Here is a 17,539-nt window from a genome sequence, read left to right on the forward strand (position 1 = left end):
CAGCCTGACTCCACCTTCAGGGTGGACTCGCCTCCTGCCCTTTGACAGCTGGGATTGGGTCCAACACTACCGCAACCCTGGTGAGGATAAGTGGCTAGGAAAATAGATGGATGGACGTTTCATTCTTTACTATCTGAAGAAAAACAAAACAAAACATTGTAATTGTGTAGTAACACAAAATGTTACGATTGAGAGACGTGGGAAAGTTGAACGACTGAGTCCCACTCCAGCCCAGGAGGTGGAGGTAACGACGTACACTTCGGTGGCCGACTACCATTGAACACAGACAACGGAAGAAGAAGAAGAAGAAGGCGACGGAAGTAAACAAATCTTCGGCTGACGTGGAGCTACTGCAACTACTTTGATTGACAAAACAATATTCGACATTTATTTATTTGAACACAAGTAAGAAGCGCATCGATTCGTCGTCGATCTTGAGCCCATCGACCCGTGCCGCAGCTAAAATGTCGTCGGCCCCGGCGGACACCAGCCGCCCGTTCGCCGGCCTGCCGTCGGTGTCGGTGCCGGAGGACATCCCAGTTGAGGGCGACATCTCCGTCCCCGTAGCGGACTCGGCCTCCTCCTCCTCCTCCTTCGGCGGCGGGCGCGGCGACGACGACGAGCTGTCGACGCTGGACGAGCCGGTGAAAGAGACCATCCTCAGGGACCTGCGCGCCGTCGGCAAGAAGTTCGTGCACGTCCTGTACCCCAAGCGGAGTTCGGAGCTGCTGCGGGACTGGGACCTGTGGGGCCCGCTGCTGCTCTGCGTCACCCTGGCGCTGCTCCTGCAGGGCGGCGCCGCCCAGTCCGGGGACCAGGGGGGTCCGCAGTTCGCAGAGGTACGCCGACCGTTGCACGCGAACGAATAGCCGCACGCACGCACGCACGCAGGCAGGCAGGCAGGCAGGCAGGCCGGCTTTGACGTGTCGGAAGGAAGAGCCAGCGGTGCCTTGAGTTCCGAGTTGAATTTCACTCAACGTATTTGCCTCCAACTAATTCCGCAGGTGTTTGTCATCGTGTGGTTCGGCTCCATCATCATCACGCTCAACTCCAAGCTCCTGGGCGGCACCATCTCCTTCTTCCAGAGTCTGTGCGTGCTGGGCTACTGCATCCTGCCGCTGACGGCGGCCATGGTGGTGTGCCGCCTGGTCCTGCTGGGCGCCGCGGGCGCGGTCAGCTTCGCCGTGCGCCTGGCCGTCGTGGCGGCGTCCTTCGGCTGGTCCACCTTCGCCTCCACCGCCTTCCTGGCCGGCAGCCAGCCCCCCAAGCGCAAGGGTCTGGTGGTCTACCCCGTCTTCCTCTTCTACTTTGTCATCAGTTGGATGATCCTGACGTTCTCGCCGGAGCAGTAGAAGAAGAAGAAGCAGCGGCGGATTGGCCAAAGGACAAAAAGCGGATGAGTTCTTGGAAAGGCTCCTTTTTTTTTTTTTTTTTTTTAAATGCGCTCCTCACGAAAAGCTCCCGCTCTTGGGCTTTGGGCAAAATCTCCAGAAGACCAGTCCGCTAAAGTCCATCGTCCTCCCTATTTGGGGTGGGTGACCCCAAATCGAACTAGCGTTAAGCCAATCGCGTGGCACACGTAGACGCGTATTCGCGATCCCTTTCCCACCGACAGACAATTTAGTCTTCCGTGAAGCTGGCGTCAGTGGAGCGACTCTGACAAACGTTCAAATCCCGCACAGGAAGGTCCCAAAAGTGCGGAAACCTTCACGACACGTCAGCAGATCCTTCAGGGCAGGCCTTGCTTTTTAAAGCCACGGCACTCAAAAGTCACAGATACGACAGTCAAACGGCCACGTTATTGTGACTGATAACACAAAATCCGATTCAACCACATTCACACACAAGGGCAAAAGGTCAAAATGCAATTGTTTTGTTTTTTTTTTTTTTATTCTAAAGCCCAATACGACAAATGTTTCGTGAGGAGTGTGCGTGTGTGTGGTTTTTGTTACGGTGGAGATCAATCACCCACCGGAAGTTGACAAGACTTGTTTGTCGCGCAGTGAATGAAAATCTGCCCTTTGTCTTTTTTTTTTTTTTTTTTTTTCCCCCCCACATTACAGCACCTAATAAATTTTCCTTTCCATACAGAAAACACTAGACGGGATGTAAATATGACGATTTTGTGGGAAAGATGCGGAATTTGTTTTGGTGACGGGACTCTTGTGCTATTTTTTTTTTTCCGTTTGTGCAAACGAGCTGTAATATTTCTCAATTAAAATAAACCTAGCCATGTGATGTCACGCTTAGTGTATCTTTATATGATGAATATGTAATCAGCTGTGTGCGTTTCAGTACCGGTTTCCACATGTAAATGAAGGTCAACGCGTGCCAGCGCCCCCTACGGCTCGCAGATGGCACAACACCTTGCCGTTTTCTTGACAGCTTCAAGCTTGGAGTACTTCCGTAAATGGTGATCACGTGAAGTCGATTTACTGTTCAATCAAATCGTGCCGCTTTTAAAACACAAATAATACGAGCCAAAGTGCTTCATAGCAGGATGAGTACGAAAGGCAAAGGTTTATCAAATAGAACACTGGAATTTGTGGGTTTTGAACAAGTTTGAAACGTTAATAAATGTAGTTCTTGCACTGGACGCTGTTTTAATTACTTTTATTCAAATTGCCAGTTTCAATGGTTTAAAGGGTCAACGCACATCGACTTCCCTTGTGTATGAAAAGTGCAATATAAATTTGGTTTCCTCTCTCGAGGAAAAGGGCTGAGAAGTCTTCAAAAGTCACGCGACCCCCGAAAACCGCAGTTTACGCTCTTCATTGGCCGTTTTCATTTCAGTCCCCAACGGATGACTTTTTGACGATTAAATTCGCTCTCGCGCGCTCTCGCGGGAATGGTCGGCAGCTCCGGTGGCACAACTTCCGGCCACCGCCGGAAGCTTTGGCGCAGTGTGCCCAATAGGCGGCGCCGCCTCGCACTGGCCCGGCCGGAGGAGAACGTGAAACAAAAGCGGGCGTCGCGTCGTCGACGAACCCCGAAAGGCAACCGTCACCGCGGCAGGAGAACCCAGAGGACCACTCGAGCCGAACCGCCGACGATGCCGGCGAGGGCGGACGAGCGCGTCCCCCGACGAGTCCCGCCGGTCTCAGCCCGTCGCTCGAGTTGCTAACGCAGCTGCAAGCCGAGCCGAGCAGGGATCATGTCGTCGCCGGACGGAGAACTGCCGCCGCTGCCTCCGGAACTGTGGGTGTCGGTTCTGACCTTCCTGGGCCCGGCCGACATGCAGGCGGTGCGCTGCACGTGCCGAGCCCTACGCCTGCTCGCCGACCACCCGTACCTGTGGCGGGGCCACACCGTGGTGCTGTCCGACCTGCGACGCTACACCTTCGGCTTCTGGGACACGCTGCGCCGGCGCAAGCTGACCCGCGTGGCCGTGCGCCACCTCCGGCGCAAGGAGTGGCGGCGCCTGGTCAAGTTCCTGCCGACGCTCAGCGCCGTCGCCTTCGTCAACGGGGGGCGGGTCTACAAGCAGAAGTACCTGGACCACCTTCTGCAGTTCGCCGACGTCCGGGAGCTGGCCGTGCGGGACGCCACCTGGTCGGAGCCCATGCTGGGCCCGGTCCTGAGCGCCCACCTGAGCGCCCAGCTCACCCACCTGAGCGTCTGCAACGTCCGCCTGCGCTCCGCCGCCGACTTCGTCCGCTCGTTGTCCGGCCTCGGCAACCTGCGCTATCTGCTCTTCCACCAGCAGGGGGAGGGCTGCGGACTGGATCGGGTGCGACCGGTGCCGCGGGACGACTTCCACCGCATGATGGGCGGCCTGCCCAAGCTGACGCACCTCTCGTGGGGGATGAGGGGCGAGCCCCAGGAGCCCCTGCCCGACGACTACCTGAGCCCCCCGGACCCGCGCTGTCCAGGTACGACTTCTGAAAAAAATCGTTTTTCGTCCGATCGTTGAAGTCTGTTCTGTTTTTTTTTGGCTTCCAACTTTGGCCTAATGTATCGTTTTTCGTCCGATCGTTGAAGTCTGTTCAGTTTTTTTTGGCTTCCAACTTTGGCCTAATGTATCGTTTTTCGTCCGATCGTTGAAGTCTGTTCAGTTTTTTTTGGCTTCCAACTTTGGCCTAATGTATCTCCCACCCCCCACCCCACCCCCGTTGCATCACGTGACCGACGCATTGCCTCCCTGCTCCGCAGTAGTGACGCTACGTTTGTGAACGATTCGTACCAAACAATGATTCGCTTTGGTGAACGAACTGAATTGAATCAGTTTCCGAAATGAATCGGCAGCGGAAATTGAAGCGTTCCGGCGCTCACGTCTGAATATTCGACCAAGTGAGTTTCCCGCGTGCGGGGGCGGTACTGATTTGCTACTGTCCAACCGTGTCCTTTACTTTAGCGAATGACCGATGCGCCGTGCAGTTAAGGGAAGGGGCTCTTTAGAGGCGGACTAACGGGTCTCTGAGGGCCAGAATTTTTTGCTGATAGCCAGGTCTTCAAATCCCCAAAAAATCATACATGTGTGATTTCTAGATTTATTAACACCTAAGATGACATTGCGGGGTGTTCAAGTACTTAAGAGACGGATGATTTGCCGACTAATCGTCAAAATAATCTTCGACTCACTATAGCAGCCCAAAGTCGACGAATGCTCGGACAAGTATTCGATGGTGACGTGTCTGTCCCCGTTCAGGGTCCCAGTACGGGGGTCCGACCCTAACCAGTCTGGAGTTGGTGGACTACCCTGAGGCCATCCTGCCCTACAACGCGCTGAGAAGTCTGACGTCCCTGCGCTCGCTGACGGTCCACTACCGCTACATTCGCGACGGCTTGGACTGCCGCCTGGCGTCCTGGCTGGCGCCCCTCAAGCGTCTGGAGACCCTCAGCATCGTAGGTGAGTCGCTCGCTGGATTTTCAACGCCAAAAACGTCGCTGGAAGTTTCCCTGCGGTCAAATGAAGGAACGAGCTTTTCTCTCTTTCGGCTCGCTGTGTGATCTGCGCGCCCGCTCGCCGAAACAAGAAAAATGGATCTGGTCCATTATAGTTGGTGAAACGATAAGCCAGTAATCGTAATTATTGTCGACTGTTGCTTTGAAGCCATTCATAGTTTTGGAGCAGGGTGTGTTGCCCCTCCTAGCCGAAAGCAGGTCGGTGCTGCGTCCTAACTAGCCTTGTGCGCCTGAACATCTTGGAAGACAACCGTGGTTTGCCAACATGGTAAAACAACGAGAAGGCCATCAACAAAAAAAAAAAAAAAAAAATGTAAAGACGTGCCCCTGAAGCTCCCTCACCAAAAGAGCAAACGCATCAATCGCATTTTCGTGCGCGCTCGTACGTTGCCATTGGCCCGATTTATTGGCCCGCCGGTTTATAGATCAGGCTGTAATCTCCAGAGACTATTTTTAAAAAATTCTTAGTTTCGCTCGTCCCCAAAATATTAATGTGGCGTTGTCAGAGGGTTCTCCAAATAAGAGGCAACATTTTCTGACGCTCCCACTTCAGGTTTACCATAAAACAAAAGACAATTAAACGTAGATATGAACACCAAAATGTGCATCCATGCCTTCCCCCCAAAAAAAGTCTGCTATCCAAATGCTAACGTAGAACGCAAAACACCTCAGATAGGTTGAAGGAAACGTTGAAAGGCGATCGCGTGACTAAATTGTGGCCTTGACGTCCCGTCGGCAGGCGGGAACTCGCTGTCGCTGTACACCAACACCATCCCCGCTGGCGTGACGCGGCTAACGCTGCGCGTGGCAATCACGCTGAAGGACTTGGACTCCATCGCGCCCAAAGTTCTGACCCTTGAGCACCTGGATATTGAGCAGAACCGCTCCAGCGGAAGCCTGTGCAGACGCATCCCCATGTTGTTCCCTCAGCTGCGGACGCTGCGCATACGGTGAGTAGCGAACGGTCACGGGGCGGGAAAGGGACTAGCCAAAGAGTAAAGACAAATCAACGCACAACGGGACGGGACAGGACAGGACAGGACAGGACCTCGCAGGACACGAGAGAAAGTCGATGTGACGCCGCTGTGGCCTTGCAGGTTTTTCCGCCGCGAGCCCGAGAAAGACCTCCTGAGCCTGCAGCGTCTTCGCCACCTGGAGCGTCTGGAGCTCCTGGTGGAGCGCTCGTTCATACTGCGGGACTACCTGAACGGGCACCCGTGGCCCAGCCCCTGCGTCCAGGAGCTCATCGAGCAGCTGGTGCAGCTGTCGGCCAATCGCATCACCGTGGTGACCGCCATGCGCCGCCGGAACCCGCTCAGAGAGTGCAACTGTGTCTGGGAGGGGGACTGAGCGCCGACGGGAACGCGCCCCCGACAACTTTGACGGACCCCGGACTATGTGACCGCCCGAGATCTCCGGACTTTTTCCGTCCCGGTAGGACGAAGCAAGACGAGAACTTACGAGACACGAAAAGAGTACCCCACGGGAGGAGGAGACGTACGACGAGGCAAGCGAAGATGAGCTCGGACCGCGCGATCGAGGACGTAACTGAACGCGGCAGAACCTAGAGAACTGTCGACGAGACGGTTGTCAAGGAAACGTACTTGGCGCTTTAAAAAAAAAAAAAAAAAACTGGGCTCGCTTTTTGACCATAAGCGAGAGCTCAACGGCTCCCCTAACCAAAGTCTGCTAGCTGAAAGCTAACATTTCATGTAAAAAGCATGCAAACGCGGCTTGGGATGGCGCGCAACCTCCAGACAAATAAGCGCTCTAGCGCCATATAGTGGCAGAGCTGACAAACGGACAGGAAGTCACCGTGGGAAAGGAAAAACGCCTTTGATCGGCAAGTTTTTCCAAAAAGGTTCGCGTGCTTTCTCGACTGGTGTCAAAATAACAATTTTGTTAACATTGTCGGCTTGAGCCTCCTTCGTAGGAATTGGACGACGTACATGGGCGTGGAAGTCCTTTTCGCGTTTCCCCTGCGGGCTTTAATTCTGAAATTTAGGAAGTCATTTGGGAATCTAAAGTCAACCTTTGTTCGTGGTTAGTAACAAAAATGCTGTCAACGTTATCATTTCTGATATTTGGGTACAAGTTGACGCAGATGATTTGCCTCGGCGGGCCCAGATCCGGATCTGCCCCCCGGCCGGGCCTTGAGTTGGATGTTGACTATTTTGAAGTTGAAATGAGTTCAAGTGACGAGAGTGCATTTGGGCGCGATGTCGGTCGGACCTTGTTCCCAGAGATGAAAAGTGGATCTGAATTATTTGTTCGTGCTTTGGTCAAAGTGAATAAAAGGCACCACGCCTTTTACTACCGTTTGTCATGTCTGGTAAAATACACAAAACCTTCATCGAGTCAACATTTAGATTTCTACAAAATACAGCCTTGCATTGAACGTGGAACTGCAAATTAATATTTCAAATGTTGCTTACCGTTTAATTGTGCCAAGCGCAGGACAGTGTAAAAAAAAAAAAAAAATGATTACTAAAATAAAAATACCAGGCAGAAATGTGCAGCTTCCATTTAAAAATTCAAAAAAAAAGGTGCTTGTGATGAGGATAAGCTGAACATGGTGGTACCTCAATTTACGAACGTCACCGGTCACTAAAAAGTCACACTTCAATGTCAAATTACACACTCGTGGAAAGCTACTGATTCGACATGGGGTACTTTTTGTTACTAGAGGTGCAATTAATTGACAATAAATGGATCCTTATTTTAATAGATGATTAATCTGAGATTTTGTCTAACTTCATATCGTCCAAAAGACAATTTCTTCACCCGAACCCAAAAGCACAATATTTGATTCGTCTCTGATTTTGGGGGGGGGAGATAGAGTTAGGGAATCGTCTGTTGCGCCATTTAATAATCAAATCGTGTCCTGTTTTTCATTCACAAATGCAAACGGAATTGATATACTGATGAGTGAGTGATTAAAGTCCAGGGAGTCCTCGGTCTCCGACCGCGATCCGTTCCCGCGGTGGCGACTTAACTCCAATTTTGTACTCTTTCAAAGTCGGGCAAATCCGTCGTGCGTCGATTCGGATCCTCGATAAATAACGCAAGTCATCTTTCCATCCCGGAAGCAGAAACACGACGGCGCCGGGGTCAAAATGGCGGACAAGACTCGGACGCCGTGAAGTCAAAACGTTTTAGGCCGAGAACTCCCCGGAACGGATGTTTGCATCCGTCGTTAATATTTCGGGCCTTGCGGAACTCATTCGCATTTGCCATTTCCAATGAAAAATCTCGCTTTGGATTTTGTACCATTGAGTTTCCAGTGCGACATTCTGGAACGGACGGTTCCGCCGTACGATGGACGGCTTTGGTTGTGAAGGCGAAGAAACGGCGACAAAGGTTTTCTTTGCGTACTTTTAATGGTGAGACGTCAGAATTCCACCAGGTGCGTGCAGGGTCCGTTGGTTTTGACGTGCAGGACCTGCCTGTTCCCGTAGGTGCCGTGCCGCACGCCGGCGCCGGCCGCCGTCACTTCCTGCCGGCACAGCTCCACGAAGCGGGTGTACAGTCGCAGTCCGTCCTCCTTGGCCACGTTGTTGTGGTACTGCATGACCCGGCCCTTGGCTTTGCCCCCCAGCGTGGCCTGGGGGACCACCAGGAGGCTCCCCGGAAGATCCAGCAAGGAAACCGTCCCGCCGGCCGAAGACTCGCACAGACGCACGTTCAGGAGCGTGGAAACTACGTCAGAACGCGGTCCGGAAAAGGGACTTTTCGTCAAAAAAGGACAAAACCATGTCTGGCCTTACGCCTACGAGTTGAATTCAGTGAGTGGCGGATGAATTAATGCTCAAATGGGACGGATGGACGATTGTTTGCTCGTTTTGAAATTTGAATTTCTGCCGCACAAGAAACAGACTGTTGCGTCTTCGGATAATTCCGCCGAAGAGCATCCCAGAAAACCGCGGCCTGTTGAAATTTGAGGGCGCAAGACGACAAACAAAGGTGGACGTGAGCCACTTACCCATCTTGGGCAGGATGTCTTCTGTCGCGCCCTTCAAAAAGCAAACGTAGACCACCATGCCTCTCTCGATCTGCAAGCACACGGGTGAATCTTTTAGTCGTCCCGCCCGGGCCGGATTGGATTCAGTCAGCACTTATTACAGTTTGGCAGATCGCGTCCTCAATCGCTGCGAAGGGAAATGATGGGGGGGGGGGGGGGAATGAAACCAAGTGAGTATTATTTATGCAGAGAGTACTACAAGGAAGCGAGGACTCCAGCGAATACGTCTGCAACGACACGGCGCCGTCGTTGCGTGTACAACGGTACGGTACTGTGCCCGCTCCCTTGGAGAGTTCGAAAACGTCCCTTTGTGCCGAGTGGTGAAGTGGGCGTGGCCACGAAGAGCTCAGCGAGGCTCGGGCCCGAAGCGTCGCCGCCGTGAAAATCCAAAAGTTGACTTTTGTTGGGAGTTTGGATGGCTTCGGCTCGTCCGTTGAGACGCAGAGCTGGCCTTCCCGCGGCCCCGCGGGTGACTCCGCTCGAACGTGAGGACATTTGAGAGAATACGCACGCGATACGGACGTGGCGCTTTATTTTGAAACGCGTTACGTGGGTATTCACGACGCGCCGTGTGGACGCGCGTCCGAGCGTCAGCCGCCGACAGCAACAAGTGAGGCTTGCCAGGTCGCGTCAAGGACCGTGCCCGGGACTTCCTTCCGCAAGTCAAAGGTCAAGCGGCGCGCTTCGGACATCATTTCAACTCCACGAGCCGACGTGGAAAGAAATACGGAAAACTCCGAAGCCAACAAGGATTTTTTGCAGAATGTTGCACAGCCGACGTCATTTCCCACAAAGCCGCCAAAGTTATGCGCGCGGAATACATTCAAACATTTTAGGATTGAATGTAGACACAATATTTGGTCAAGGGCGTCCGGCGTCCAAAACCGTGCTAACAAGAAGAGCCGAAAGAAACTTCCTTTTATTTTATTTTATTTTATTTTTGGGGGGGGGGGGGGGGGGCCGCGGGGGGTCATTTCCAAGTGGCGCCAGTGCCCTAAGATGCAGTCGCCCGTCACCAAAGACGTAGACCAGGAGGTGCTTTCGTTTTGACTCGGACCTGCGATCCAATTGTTCTGACGCTGCATCGAGCTTCATCTGGCCATCTCTCATCTTCAATGATTCGACTTTAAGACGTACGCGATGATGATGGACGTCCACTGCGCCGATTGTTGCTCAGTCAGTTGCTTTTGCTTTCGTTTTGATCAAATGAAGTTAAAGCGTTTCGAGTTTGGATTGGGTGCGCACAGTCGTAAGATGTTGCCTCACTGCACCTTTAAGAGGACAACAAAACAAAACAGAAAAAGAAAGAGAAGAGAAAGCGGCTTCCTGACCTGAACCCATTGCGCTTCTTGGTCCTCGTCCGGCGCTTTGACCTGCAACCTCGCCTCCAAACATTGTTGCAGAACCGTTCGGGCCACCGGATTCGCACACCCGCCCGGGTCGGCCATTCCTAACCCTTGTAGGGACGTCGCACACTTCCGGGATGCCTTACGTCATAAATGACGTATGCGAAAAGACATTCACAGCGCGGACTTTTGTTGAGCCAAACATAAATAGATGGGGGCTTTATATATATATATATATATATATATATATATATATATATATATAAACCCTTGATATTTTCTGGTAGTAATAAATGCTCAAAATATTCCCCTGCCTTGTTTTTGAAACTGTTTAGTAATTGTTCTTTTGCGCAACCATGACGCGCATGAAGCTGTGGAATGGCGCTGCCCCAACATGGCGCACTTCCTAGTCAGTAGAATTTCTTGTTTAATGGCTACTTACGCCATCAAGTCGTTCTTTTTACAAGGCGGGGCGAAAATAAGAACCCCGTCTGCCTGCCGTTTGCAGTTTACACGCTGGCACGTAAGTATTTGGGACATTTCTCCAGACGACCTTTTGTTTGGCTTTTCAAGTAGCGGAGTGACGTCAAGACGACGTTTTGCAAGCAGCGGCGCCGGAAATCTCGTAACGCATTTCAACTAAAATCCCATATTGTTATTGCTGGCTTATAAAGCTACATTCGCGAACTAGCAATGGTCATGTTATGGTGTGCTTAAAACGTCATTCACTTTGGTTGTATATTAGATCGTACATGTGCAAAGTGTAGCGAGCGGTCCAATTTGTTTTTAACGTGAAATCTCTAAGCCTTTTCAATCGAACCGGAAATGGGATCGTTGTTATTGTTGGCAACGACGTCTCGGTTTCATCGGCTTTCGCGTATGGACAGCTTTTAAAAATGAAAAACTGCATTTTCAGGAAACTATACTCGTGTTTTCTTTGTGGTAGGGCTCAAGCTTTTGTTCTCTTTTAGACTTCAATCAGTGACCACTGAAAATGATTGAATAAAAGGGCCACCGTTCGCCTTACTTCACCTTCCTCTAGTGAGGGTAGCAATTGTTCAAGGAAGTCGCCCGGAACCAAACAAAACCAAACTTGTGTCCAGGCCTGCAGCTAATCATATATCTGTTGGATTTAAAGATAATTAGAACCAGGGAATTGGAATACAAAAAAAAAAAAACAAGATATGAAGTATTTCAAAAACGACTGGGAAGAAAATGCACAAAATAGGGTTGGGAGTGGGGGGTCAACTTGAATAACAGGAAGAATTTTTGCCACAAAGGTCCACTGGGACCAGGAAAAGAAAAAAAAAAAGCAATGATCCAAATACTCGACAAGATATTCAAAGGGTAACTGATGTAAAAAAAAAAAAAATGATTGTGACAACCTAACAAATTGAGCATGAATTCATCAGTTAGTGGTTTGGTCCGTAACAGGGCAGAAAATCGCCCAAAATGTTGATCTTTGTTTTCCAAAGTAACAGATGCTTGCATTTGCCCAATACTTACTTTATTATTCTAAAAAATTCCACAATGGAGAATGACTTCATGACGAATGGAATCGAAAAGAATGGCGCACGATTCTTTTGCTGATCCACGAGTTGGCCCTGTCACACCGCAGAGGTCGGCGGACCGCGAGGCCTTACGGGAGCGTCGGAGGCAGCAGATGGCCCGAGGCCTCCCCGAGCAGAAACCCATCGCGGGGGTCCGGCAGGTCCTGGTGGTGGCTTCCGGGAAAGGCGGCGTGGGAAAGTCCACCACAGCGGGTACGGCGCGGGGCGCGGGCTCCACGTTTCTTTCTCAAAGGCTTTCTCCTTCCTCCGCAGTCAACTTGGCGCTGGCGTTGACGGCAAACGAGCCGGTGAGGAATCGTCCCGTCGGCTTCATCTTTTCATCTTTGCCGAGGTTACGACGTTCCTTTCTTTTTCTTTTCACTTTGAGTCCAAGTCGGTGGGCCTGCTGGACGCCGACGTCTACGGTCCGTCCATCCCCAAAATGATGAACCTGAAGGGGAACCCGCAGCTCACTGACAGTAACGCACGAATAATCCCTCGATTCCACGTTTGAATTTTAAAATGCAAAAATATGTCTTTGTGTTCCCAACATCTGGTGAAAATTTCAAGTCAGGCTCACCTTTGGAAGGAAGCACATGTAGTGAAGAAAAATGCTGACGTGTTCAATATACTTGGACTTATTTCAGGCGCCGTATAAGTCTACATTTGTTTGTTTGTCCTAAAAGCCACACGAGCTCTTTTTTCCCCTCCCCAGACAACCGGATGCTCCCGCTCACCAACTACGGCATTCCTTGGTGAGTCTTGAAGGAGTGGTCGTATTTTGCCAAACGACAGCCGAGATAGACAGTTCCGGCACAGTCTACAAACCTTGTTTCTTGTCTTGCTGAAATTAGCCCTTTTTTTTTTTTTTTGACGGTTAACCAGTTGCAAGCAACAAAAGGCTAACATTGTTGCGTTACTAAAAAGCCAGCCCCCCTAAAGATGCCGTTGCGTTTTCACCGACGGGATGCAGCACTTCATCACACGCTTGTCAATGAATGTAGCGGTGTGGCGCGTGACGCGTCCAAACCCAAACGCGCCAGGGCTCAATGATGCTAATGTGCGCTAACGCCTTTCTCCTGGCTTCCCCGCAGCATGTCGATGGGCTTCCTGGTAGACGACGACGCCCCCGTCGTGTGGAGGGGCCTCATGGTCATGTCGGCCATCGACAAGCTGCTCAGACAAGTTAGTGCGCAAGCTAGCTACGTACTACCCTATGCCCGCGCGGGTGACGTCGTGTCATTCAATCAAAGCTTTGTGTGTAGAGCACCTTTCACAAAGCGCTTCACCAGAGGCAAACACAAGTGGCCAAAAAATGAAGAAAAAAACCGCGACAGTCAAAAAGATGATTAAGTTGAGACGCTGCGACGGGGCAGCAAAAGTGGCGCCCGGGGGGGGGGGGGTGTCGGCAACTGACACTGCGGGCGCCAATAGAGTCAAGGCAGAAATCAAAAGATTCATGGCATACTATAACAATCAGATCAAAAGTTTTCAGCAAGCTAAAAGTCAATGAAAGAAAAAAAAAAAAAGAGAAGCTCTCAATGAGGTCTAAAACGAGCCACTGATAATCACTTCAGCGGCAGATGTAAAAATGTGCTCCTATCAGACTTCCTTCCTCGCGACGGGTTTTGGACCCGACTCCGAGGACATGAGGCTCCGCAAAGGGTTGGCCTGATAAAAGAGGCTCTCGCTCGCTCGCTCGCTCGGCGAGAGGCGCTTCATCCGATGACAAAAGAACCTTCAGATCCAGTCTGAAGCGATGCGGGCCCCGGACGAGCCTCCGGCGGTCCTCGCCGGCGGACCTTCTGCCGTGATTGCGAGTGGCCGGCGCTTGCGTGCAGGTCGAGTGGGGCGATCTGGACTACCTGGTGATGGACATGCCTCCCGGGACCGGCGACGTCCAGCTGAGCGTCACACAGAGCGTTCCCGTAGCAGGTGAGCACGGACGCGATTCCGCGCGGGCAAAAAGTCCACACGCCCGTGCTCAAATCAAAAAGTAAGAGCGGCACAGCTGACCTCAACTTGGGACAAGACACCGAAGAGCTGCTCAATTCCGCCGACGGGAAACGGAGTCGGGGTTCTCTGAGGCGAGGGGATGCGCTCACCCGAGGTGGCAATTAGCGAGACTTCCTAAAGGCTCCGGATGTGTGATCTGGGGCTGTCCCGGTTGACACGTCTCTGAATTGGCAGACTGGGATGGGGGGGGGGGGGGGGACCGTTCCAACTCCGGGGTGATCACACTCCTCAGCCGCCCCGGTTAGGTCTATTCAGGGGAGGATTTCAGATCCAGGAGGAGAAGCAGTGTGGTTTTCAGCCTGGCAGTGGAACTGCTTAACGCTTGCGTGACTAAAACTCGAGATTGCCAGTCGCACCTTGGCACGGCACCACGCAACAACGAGAGCCTCTCGGTCCAAGTCCGAGGGCGGCGGTGCCGTTTCCGTTTTCTTTCCGCACTCAAATCAAATGGTGGCAACCCAATGACAAAAGCCTGGCGTCTGAGCAGGGGTGTGTCGACTTCTTCCGTTCGGAGGATGAGAGCACCCTTGTTTCTTCACTTCACTTTCTTGTACATTTGGATGCCTACCAGCACGAAACCCAAATTCTTGATGCTCGGGCTCAGTTGTCGTCTTGCGCTTTGAATCAAAAAGCGCAAGATGTCGGCTGTCCAGTGCCGGTCCTTTGTGCAACTTTTCTTGGATTTGGGCCTCTGCTTGGACGGAGCATGAACCAGAAGACGATCGAGCTCGATTGTAGTCCCGCAAAATGAGACTCCGTTATGGACGTTGGGAGGGCGAGCGTATGGAGATCTGGGTCGCGGCTGGCTCGCTCTTCGGAGGCCCCGCGGTTCTCAACTTCCATGTTGAGAGAAAGAAGAAGGGCGCTCTCATCGCTCTCCCGCTCGTTCCGCGACGCCGTCGACGTGCCGTCCGACGCTCCCGCTTTGTGCCCAGGCGCCGTGATCGTGTCCACCCCGCAGGACGTCGCCCTGCTGGACGCTCGCAGGGGGGCCGAGATGTTCAAGAAAGTCAACGTGCCGGTAAACGCGCTTTGACCTTTTGACGGTGTGCAATATTGAAGTTGGAGTCCCTTGCGTGCGTGCGATCAGGTCCTGGGCCTGGTGCAGAACATGAGCAAATTCCAGTGTCCCAAGTGCCACCACGAGACGGCCATCTTCGGCTCGGACGGGGCCCTGCGACTGGCGGACGCCTTGGGAGTCGCCTTGTTAGGTACGCACGCAAATGTTTTCTGAGAGAATTTGTCAACTTTTGCTTGTTGTTCTTCCTCGAGAGGATCTTCTACACCACAACTATCGCAGCATGTGTCTGTCATGCACTTAGCGCTAATTAGCATCTATGTTGCGGCACTTTCACGCTTCAAGCGACAGATTGAAAATAAATGGGAACAAACACGGAGACTAGCAATATAATCAAACTCGGCTATGTCTGCTTTAGCTTTTGGAAAGAACGACGAATATTGATTAGTGCTGCACTGATGAGCGACAAGGAGTTTGGCAACTCAGTGAACAGTATATCGGGCTGTCTTTACTGCCCCCAAGTGGCCAGAGTGGGTTCACTAAAAGAAGCTGTCAGTTGCTGCAGCTGGACAAAAAGTCTCAAATTCTATTTCATGGAGTACTATTTGTTGTTGTTGGTTTTTTTTTGTTTTTTTTTTTGTTTTTTTTTTGGGCGTAGGCTGGAGCAGAGAAATAATATTTCCACATTTTGGTGCAGGGGGAGAATTTCCATCTGTTTCAAAGGGTAAAGGTGATTTGAGATTTGTGTGCAGGGCATTGACGAGCGTGGCCTCAGAACACATGAAACTTGTAGCTGACGCTATTTGAACTTGGTCTAGTTCCAAAAGTTCCCACCGCGCTTTTGTGTTCACGTGTGTCAGGTGACGTTCCTCTTCACGCCAACATCCGAGAAACGTCCGACCGAGGCAAACCCGTCGTCGTGTCGTCGCCGGGCAGCCCGGAGGTTCCACTTGCACTTCCACTTCCACTTCCGCTTCCATTTCCATTTTTCCTGCAGGCCACTAGTGAACGTGCTCATTGCGTGTGCGTGCGTGCAGGCTTTGTCATACATGGAGTTGGCGAGGGCGGTCGTCCGGAGGCTCCACGAGATCAACGCTTGACCGAGAAAGACATTCTTCTACTTTTGTCATCTTGAATCCAATAAATCCTCAAAACTCTTGCTGCAATTCATTTCTGGAAACACTGATGATGACATATTTGCATTTTCTTTTTGAGAAGCACAAACACTTAGACAGGAAATACACAAATAATCTAGTCTATGTAACACCAATTGGCCCATCAGAAGGCGAGCGCAAAATCGGCAGCACGTGGCGGCAGTTCGTTAGGATGTCGCCCGTTTAATTGCAAGCGCGACGAAGCCGTCGGAACGGCTGCGAGTTGACGGGACTGAATTGTGCAGAAAATGTCTCGTTTGTGGCCACGCAATAGAAAGGGGCGGCCGGGGAGTCACAATCTTGAGCCGTAAAAAGAAAGGGATCGGCGAGAACGCGGCCGACCCGACCCGAGCCCTCTGCGCCGTTTCCTCGCCTTTTTCTCCTAGCTAGCGACGGTCAAATTCTCTGCCGTAAACGACTGAAACACTCGGCGACAAATAATAAAACTCACCCCGTTCATCGCCGTTGAAAAGGTTTGCCAGGCTGCCGTAAAACTGTTTTGTTGACAATGTAGAACGACGTACACTTTCTTTGGACTGTAGTCTGTCCCTTTTTATTTGCTTTGCTGTTGCTTTGTTGGACTGCCCAAAGGAAGAAAGTGCTAACCGCTGTAAATGAGTCAGGCATGCATGACAACGGCTAACCAATGACAAAAGGACAACAACAACAACAACAAAAAAATGACGCCGTGCCAGATTATCTCACGACTGGTCGTCGCCAGACGAGCGGCAACAATGTCTTTCCGTCTCTTGACTTGTGGCACTAGAGCGCCTCCGACTACCGGAGACAAATTCCTCGTGTGTTTTTGCCATACTTGGCAAAATCAAGACGAGCCTGCCAGGTCAGGACCGCAAAGGAGAACCTGCCGTGCAAAAAAAAAAAAAAAAAAAACCCAACCGAACCAAGCCGACCCAATTGCAACAGCACCATCGCGTGCGCCCGCAGCTCCTCTCAAGTTTTTTGCTTTGTGCTTTTCTTTGCTTTTGACTGTCGGTGACGCGTTTTGCTGACGCCCAGCGAGAGAAACAAGACGGTCGTGCACAGCGTGGAGCCGCGTTCATCAGACCGAGTCTGGCGGACCCTCCGGCGGACCCCCTCCTCCCGTCGATAACGCGCATTCCCATTGCGACCACGTCTGAAGTCTTCTTACGCAGGGAAGCGCCCATCCTTCCATCCTTCAGTCCCCGATGAGCAAATGCGCCTCTTTGAAATCAGTTGACTTCCGGGGGGAGTCCCAGACGTAATTAGATGACAGGAAGTGAGCGAGGCCCACTTCGGTTTGTGTTTGGAAGATTTCGCCGCATCGAGCGTTCCTCGTAATGATGCACACCCCCATTCTGCTCAAAAGGGAAGGAAAGCTCCGATTTGACTCAGCATGAGCCATTTCATTTTTGAGTTGCTTGACATTCACCGAGTTTTGAAGGCCGAGAGGTGTTCCTAATCATTTGCTCCGCCTGATCTGATTCCCCCGTCGTGTAGGACGCGTACACGCGGTCACGTCGGGCGGCGAGGACGATGGCGCCGGCTGC

The 17,539-nt window shown here is 51.8% G+C and overlaps 4 protein-coding genes across 7 annotated transcripts; 3 read left to right on the forward strand and 1 right to left on the reverse strand.

The window, feature by feature from the left end:
- The first annotated feature begins 301 nt into the window (after window positions 1-301).
- yipf6 (Yip1 domain family, member 6) lies at window positions 302-2,243 on the forward strand. Its single transcript, XM_061818706.1, has 2 exons — window positions 302-839; window positions 1,005-2,243. Exons 1-2 carry the CDS (start codon window positions 465-467, stop codon window positions 1,350-1,352), a joined length of 723 nt encoding a protein of 240 aa, XP_061674690.1. The 5' UTR covers window positions 302-464; the 3' UTR covers window positions 1,353-2,243.
- A 586-nt stretch (window positions 2,244-2,829) lies between these two features.
- On the forward strand, window positions 2,830-7,218 carry im:7136021 (uncharacterized). 3 transcript variants are annotated; one of them, XM_061818700.1, is made up of 5 exons: window positions 2,830-3,625; window positions 3,704-3,872; window positions 4,649-4,849; window positions 5,645-5,855; window positions 6,003-7,218. In XM_061818700.1, exons 1-5 carry the CDS (start codon window positions 3,155-3,157, stop codon window positions 6,253-6,255), a joined length of 1,305 nt encoding a protein of 434 aa, XP_061674684.1. In that variant the 5' UTR covers window positions 2,830-3,154; the 3' UTR covers window positions 6,256-7,218. The 3 variants fall into 3 exon arrangements, with proteins under 3 accessions (XP_061674684.1, XP_061674685.1, XP_061674683.1); XM_061818701.1 differs by having other exon boundaries at window positions 3,707-3,872; XM_061818699.1 differs by having other exon boundaries at window positions 2,831-3,872.
- Window positions 7,219-8,266: 1,048 nt separating this feature from the next.
- Window positions 8,267-10,454, reverse strand: dtd2 (D-aminoacyl-tRNA deacylase 2). Its single transcript, XM_061818707.1, has 3 exons — window positions 10,258-10,454; window positions 8,888-8,957; window positions 8,267-8,604 (listed from the first exon to the last, which is right to left on the reverse strand). The coding sequence occupies exons 1-3, from the start codon at window positions 10,372-10,374 to the stop codon at window positions 8,297-8,299; spliced, it is 495 nt and encodes a 164-aa protein (XP_061674691.1). The 5' UTR covers window positions 10,375-10,454; the 3' UTR covers window positions 8,267-8,296.
- A 101-nt stretch (window positions 10,455-10,555) lies between these two features.
- Window positions 10,556-16,013, forward strand: nubpl (nucleotide binding protein-like). 2 transcript variants are annotated; one of them, XM_061818704.1, is made up of 11 exons: window positions 10,559-10,795; window positions 11,891-12,035; window positions 12,096-12,130; window positions 12,211-12,301; window positions 12,538-12,577; window positions 12,917-13,007; window positions 13,664-13,757; window positions 14,774-14,859; window positions 14,929-15,049; window positions 15,717-15,799; window positions 15,894-16,013. In XM_061818704.1, exons 1-11 carry the CDS (start codon window positions 10,667-10,669, stop codon window positions 15,954-15,956), a joined length of 978 nt encoding a protein of 325 aa, XP_061674688.1. In that variant the 5' UTR covers window positions 10,559-10,666; the 3' UTR covers window positions 15,957-16,013. The 2 variants fall into 2 exon arrangements, with proteins under 2 accessions (XP_061674687.1, XP_061674688.1); XM_061818703.1 differs by having other exon boundaries at window positions 10,556-10,795; window positions 11,891-12,130.
- Window positions 16,014-17,539: the final 1,526 nt, after the last annotated feature.

This window comes from Syngnathoides biaculeatus, chromosome 5 (genome assembly GCF_019802595.1).
Source record: "Syngnathoides biaculeatus isolate LvHL_M chromosome 5, ASM1980259v1, whole genome shotgun sequence".
NCBI classification, from domain to species: Eukaryota; Metazoa; Chordata; class Actinopteri; order Syngnathiformes; family Syngnathidae; genus Syngnathoides; species Syngnathoides biaculeatus.

Coding starts and splice junctions, on each gene's coding strand:
- yipf6 (XM_061818706.1), top strand. CDS start 465: ATGTCGTCGGCCCCGGCGGACACCAGCCGCCCGTTCGCCGGCCTGCCG. Junction 840..1,004: donor GGGGTCCGCAGTTCGCAGAG/GTACGCCGACCG, acceptor CTAATTCCGCAG/GTGTTTGTCATCGTGTGGTT.
- nubpl (XM_061818703.1), top strand. CDS start 10,667: ATGGCGCACTTCCTAGTCAGTAGAATTTCTTGTTTAATGGCTACTTAC. Junction 12,578..12,916: donor ACCAACTACGGCATTCCTTG/GTGAGTCTTGAA, acceptor GCTTCCCCGCAG/CATGTCGATGGGCTTCCTGG. Junction 15,050..15,716: donor CTTGGGAGTCGCCTTGTTAG/GTACGCACGCAA, acceptor CACGTGTGTCAG/GTGACGTTCCTCTTCACGCC.
- im:7136021 (XM_061818699.1), top strand. CDS start 3,155: ATGTCGTCGCCGGACGGAGAACTGCCGCCGCTGCCTCCGGAACTGTGG. Junction 3,873..4,648: donor CCCGGACCCGCGCTGTCCAG/GTACGACTTCTG, acceptor GTCCCCGTTCAG/GGTCCCAGTACGGGGGTCCG. Junction 4,850..5,644: donor GGAGACCCTCAGCATCGTAG/GTGAGTCGCTCG, acceptor TCCCGTCGGCAG/GCGGGAACTCGCTGTCGCTG.
- dtd2 (XM_061818707.1), bottom strand. CDS start 10,374: ATGGCCGACCCGGGCGGGTGTGCGAATCCGGTGGCCCGAACGGTTCTG. Junction 8,958..10,257: donor AAGAAGCGCAATGGGTTCAG/GTCAGGAAGCCG, acceptor GTGTGCTTGCAG/ATCGAGAGAGGCATGGTGGT. Junction 8,605..8,887: donor AGACATCCTGCCCAAGATGG/GTAAGTGGCTCA, acceptor GTTCTGACGTAG/TTTCCACGCTCCTGAACGTG.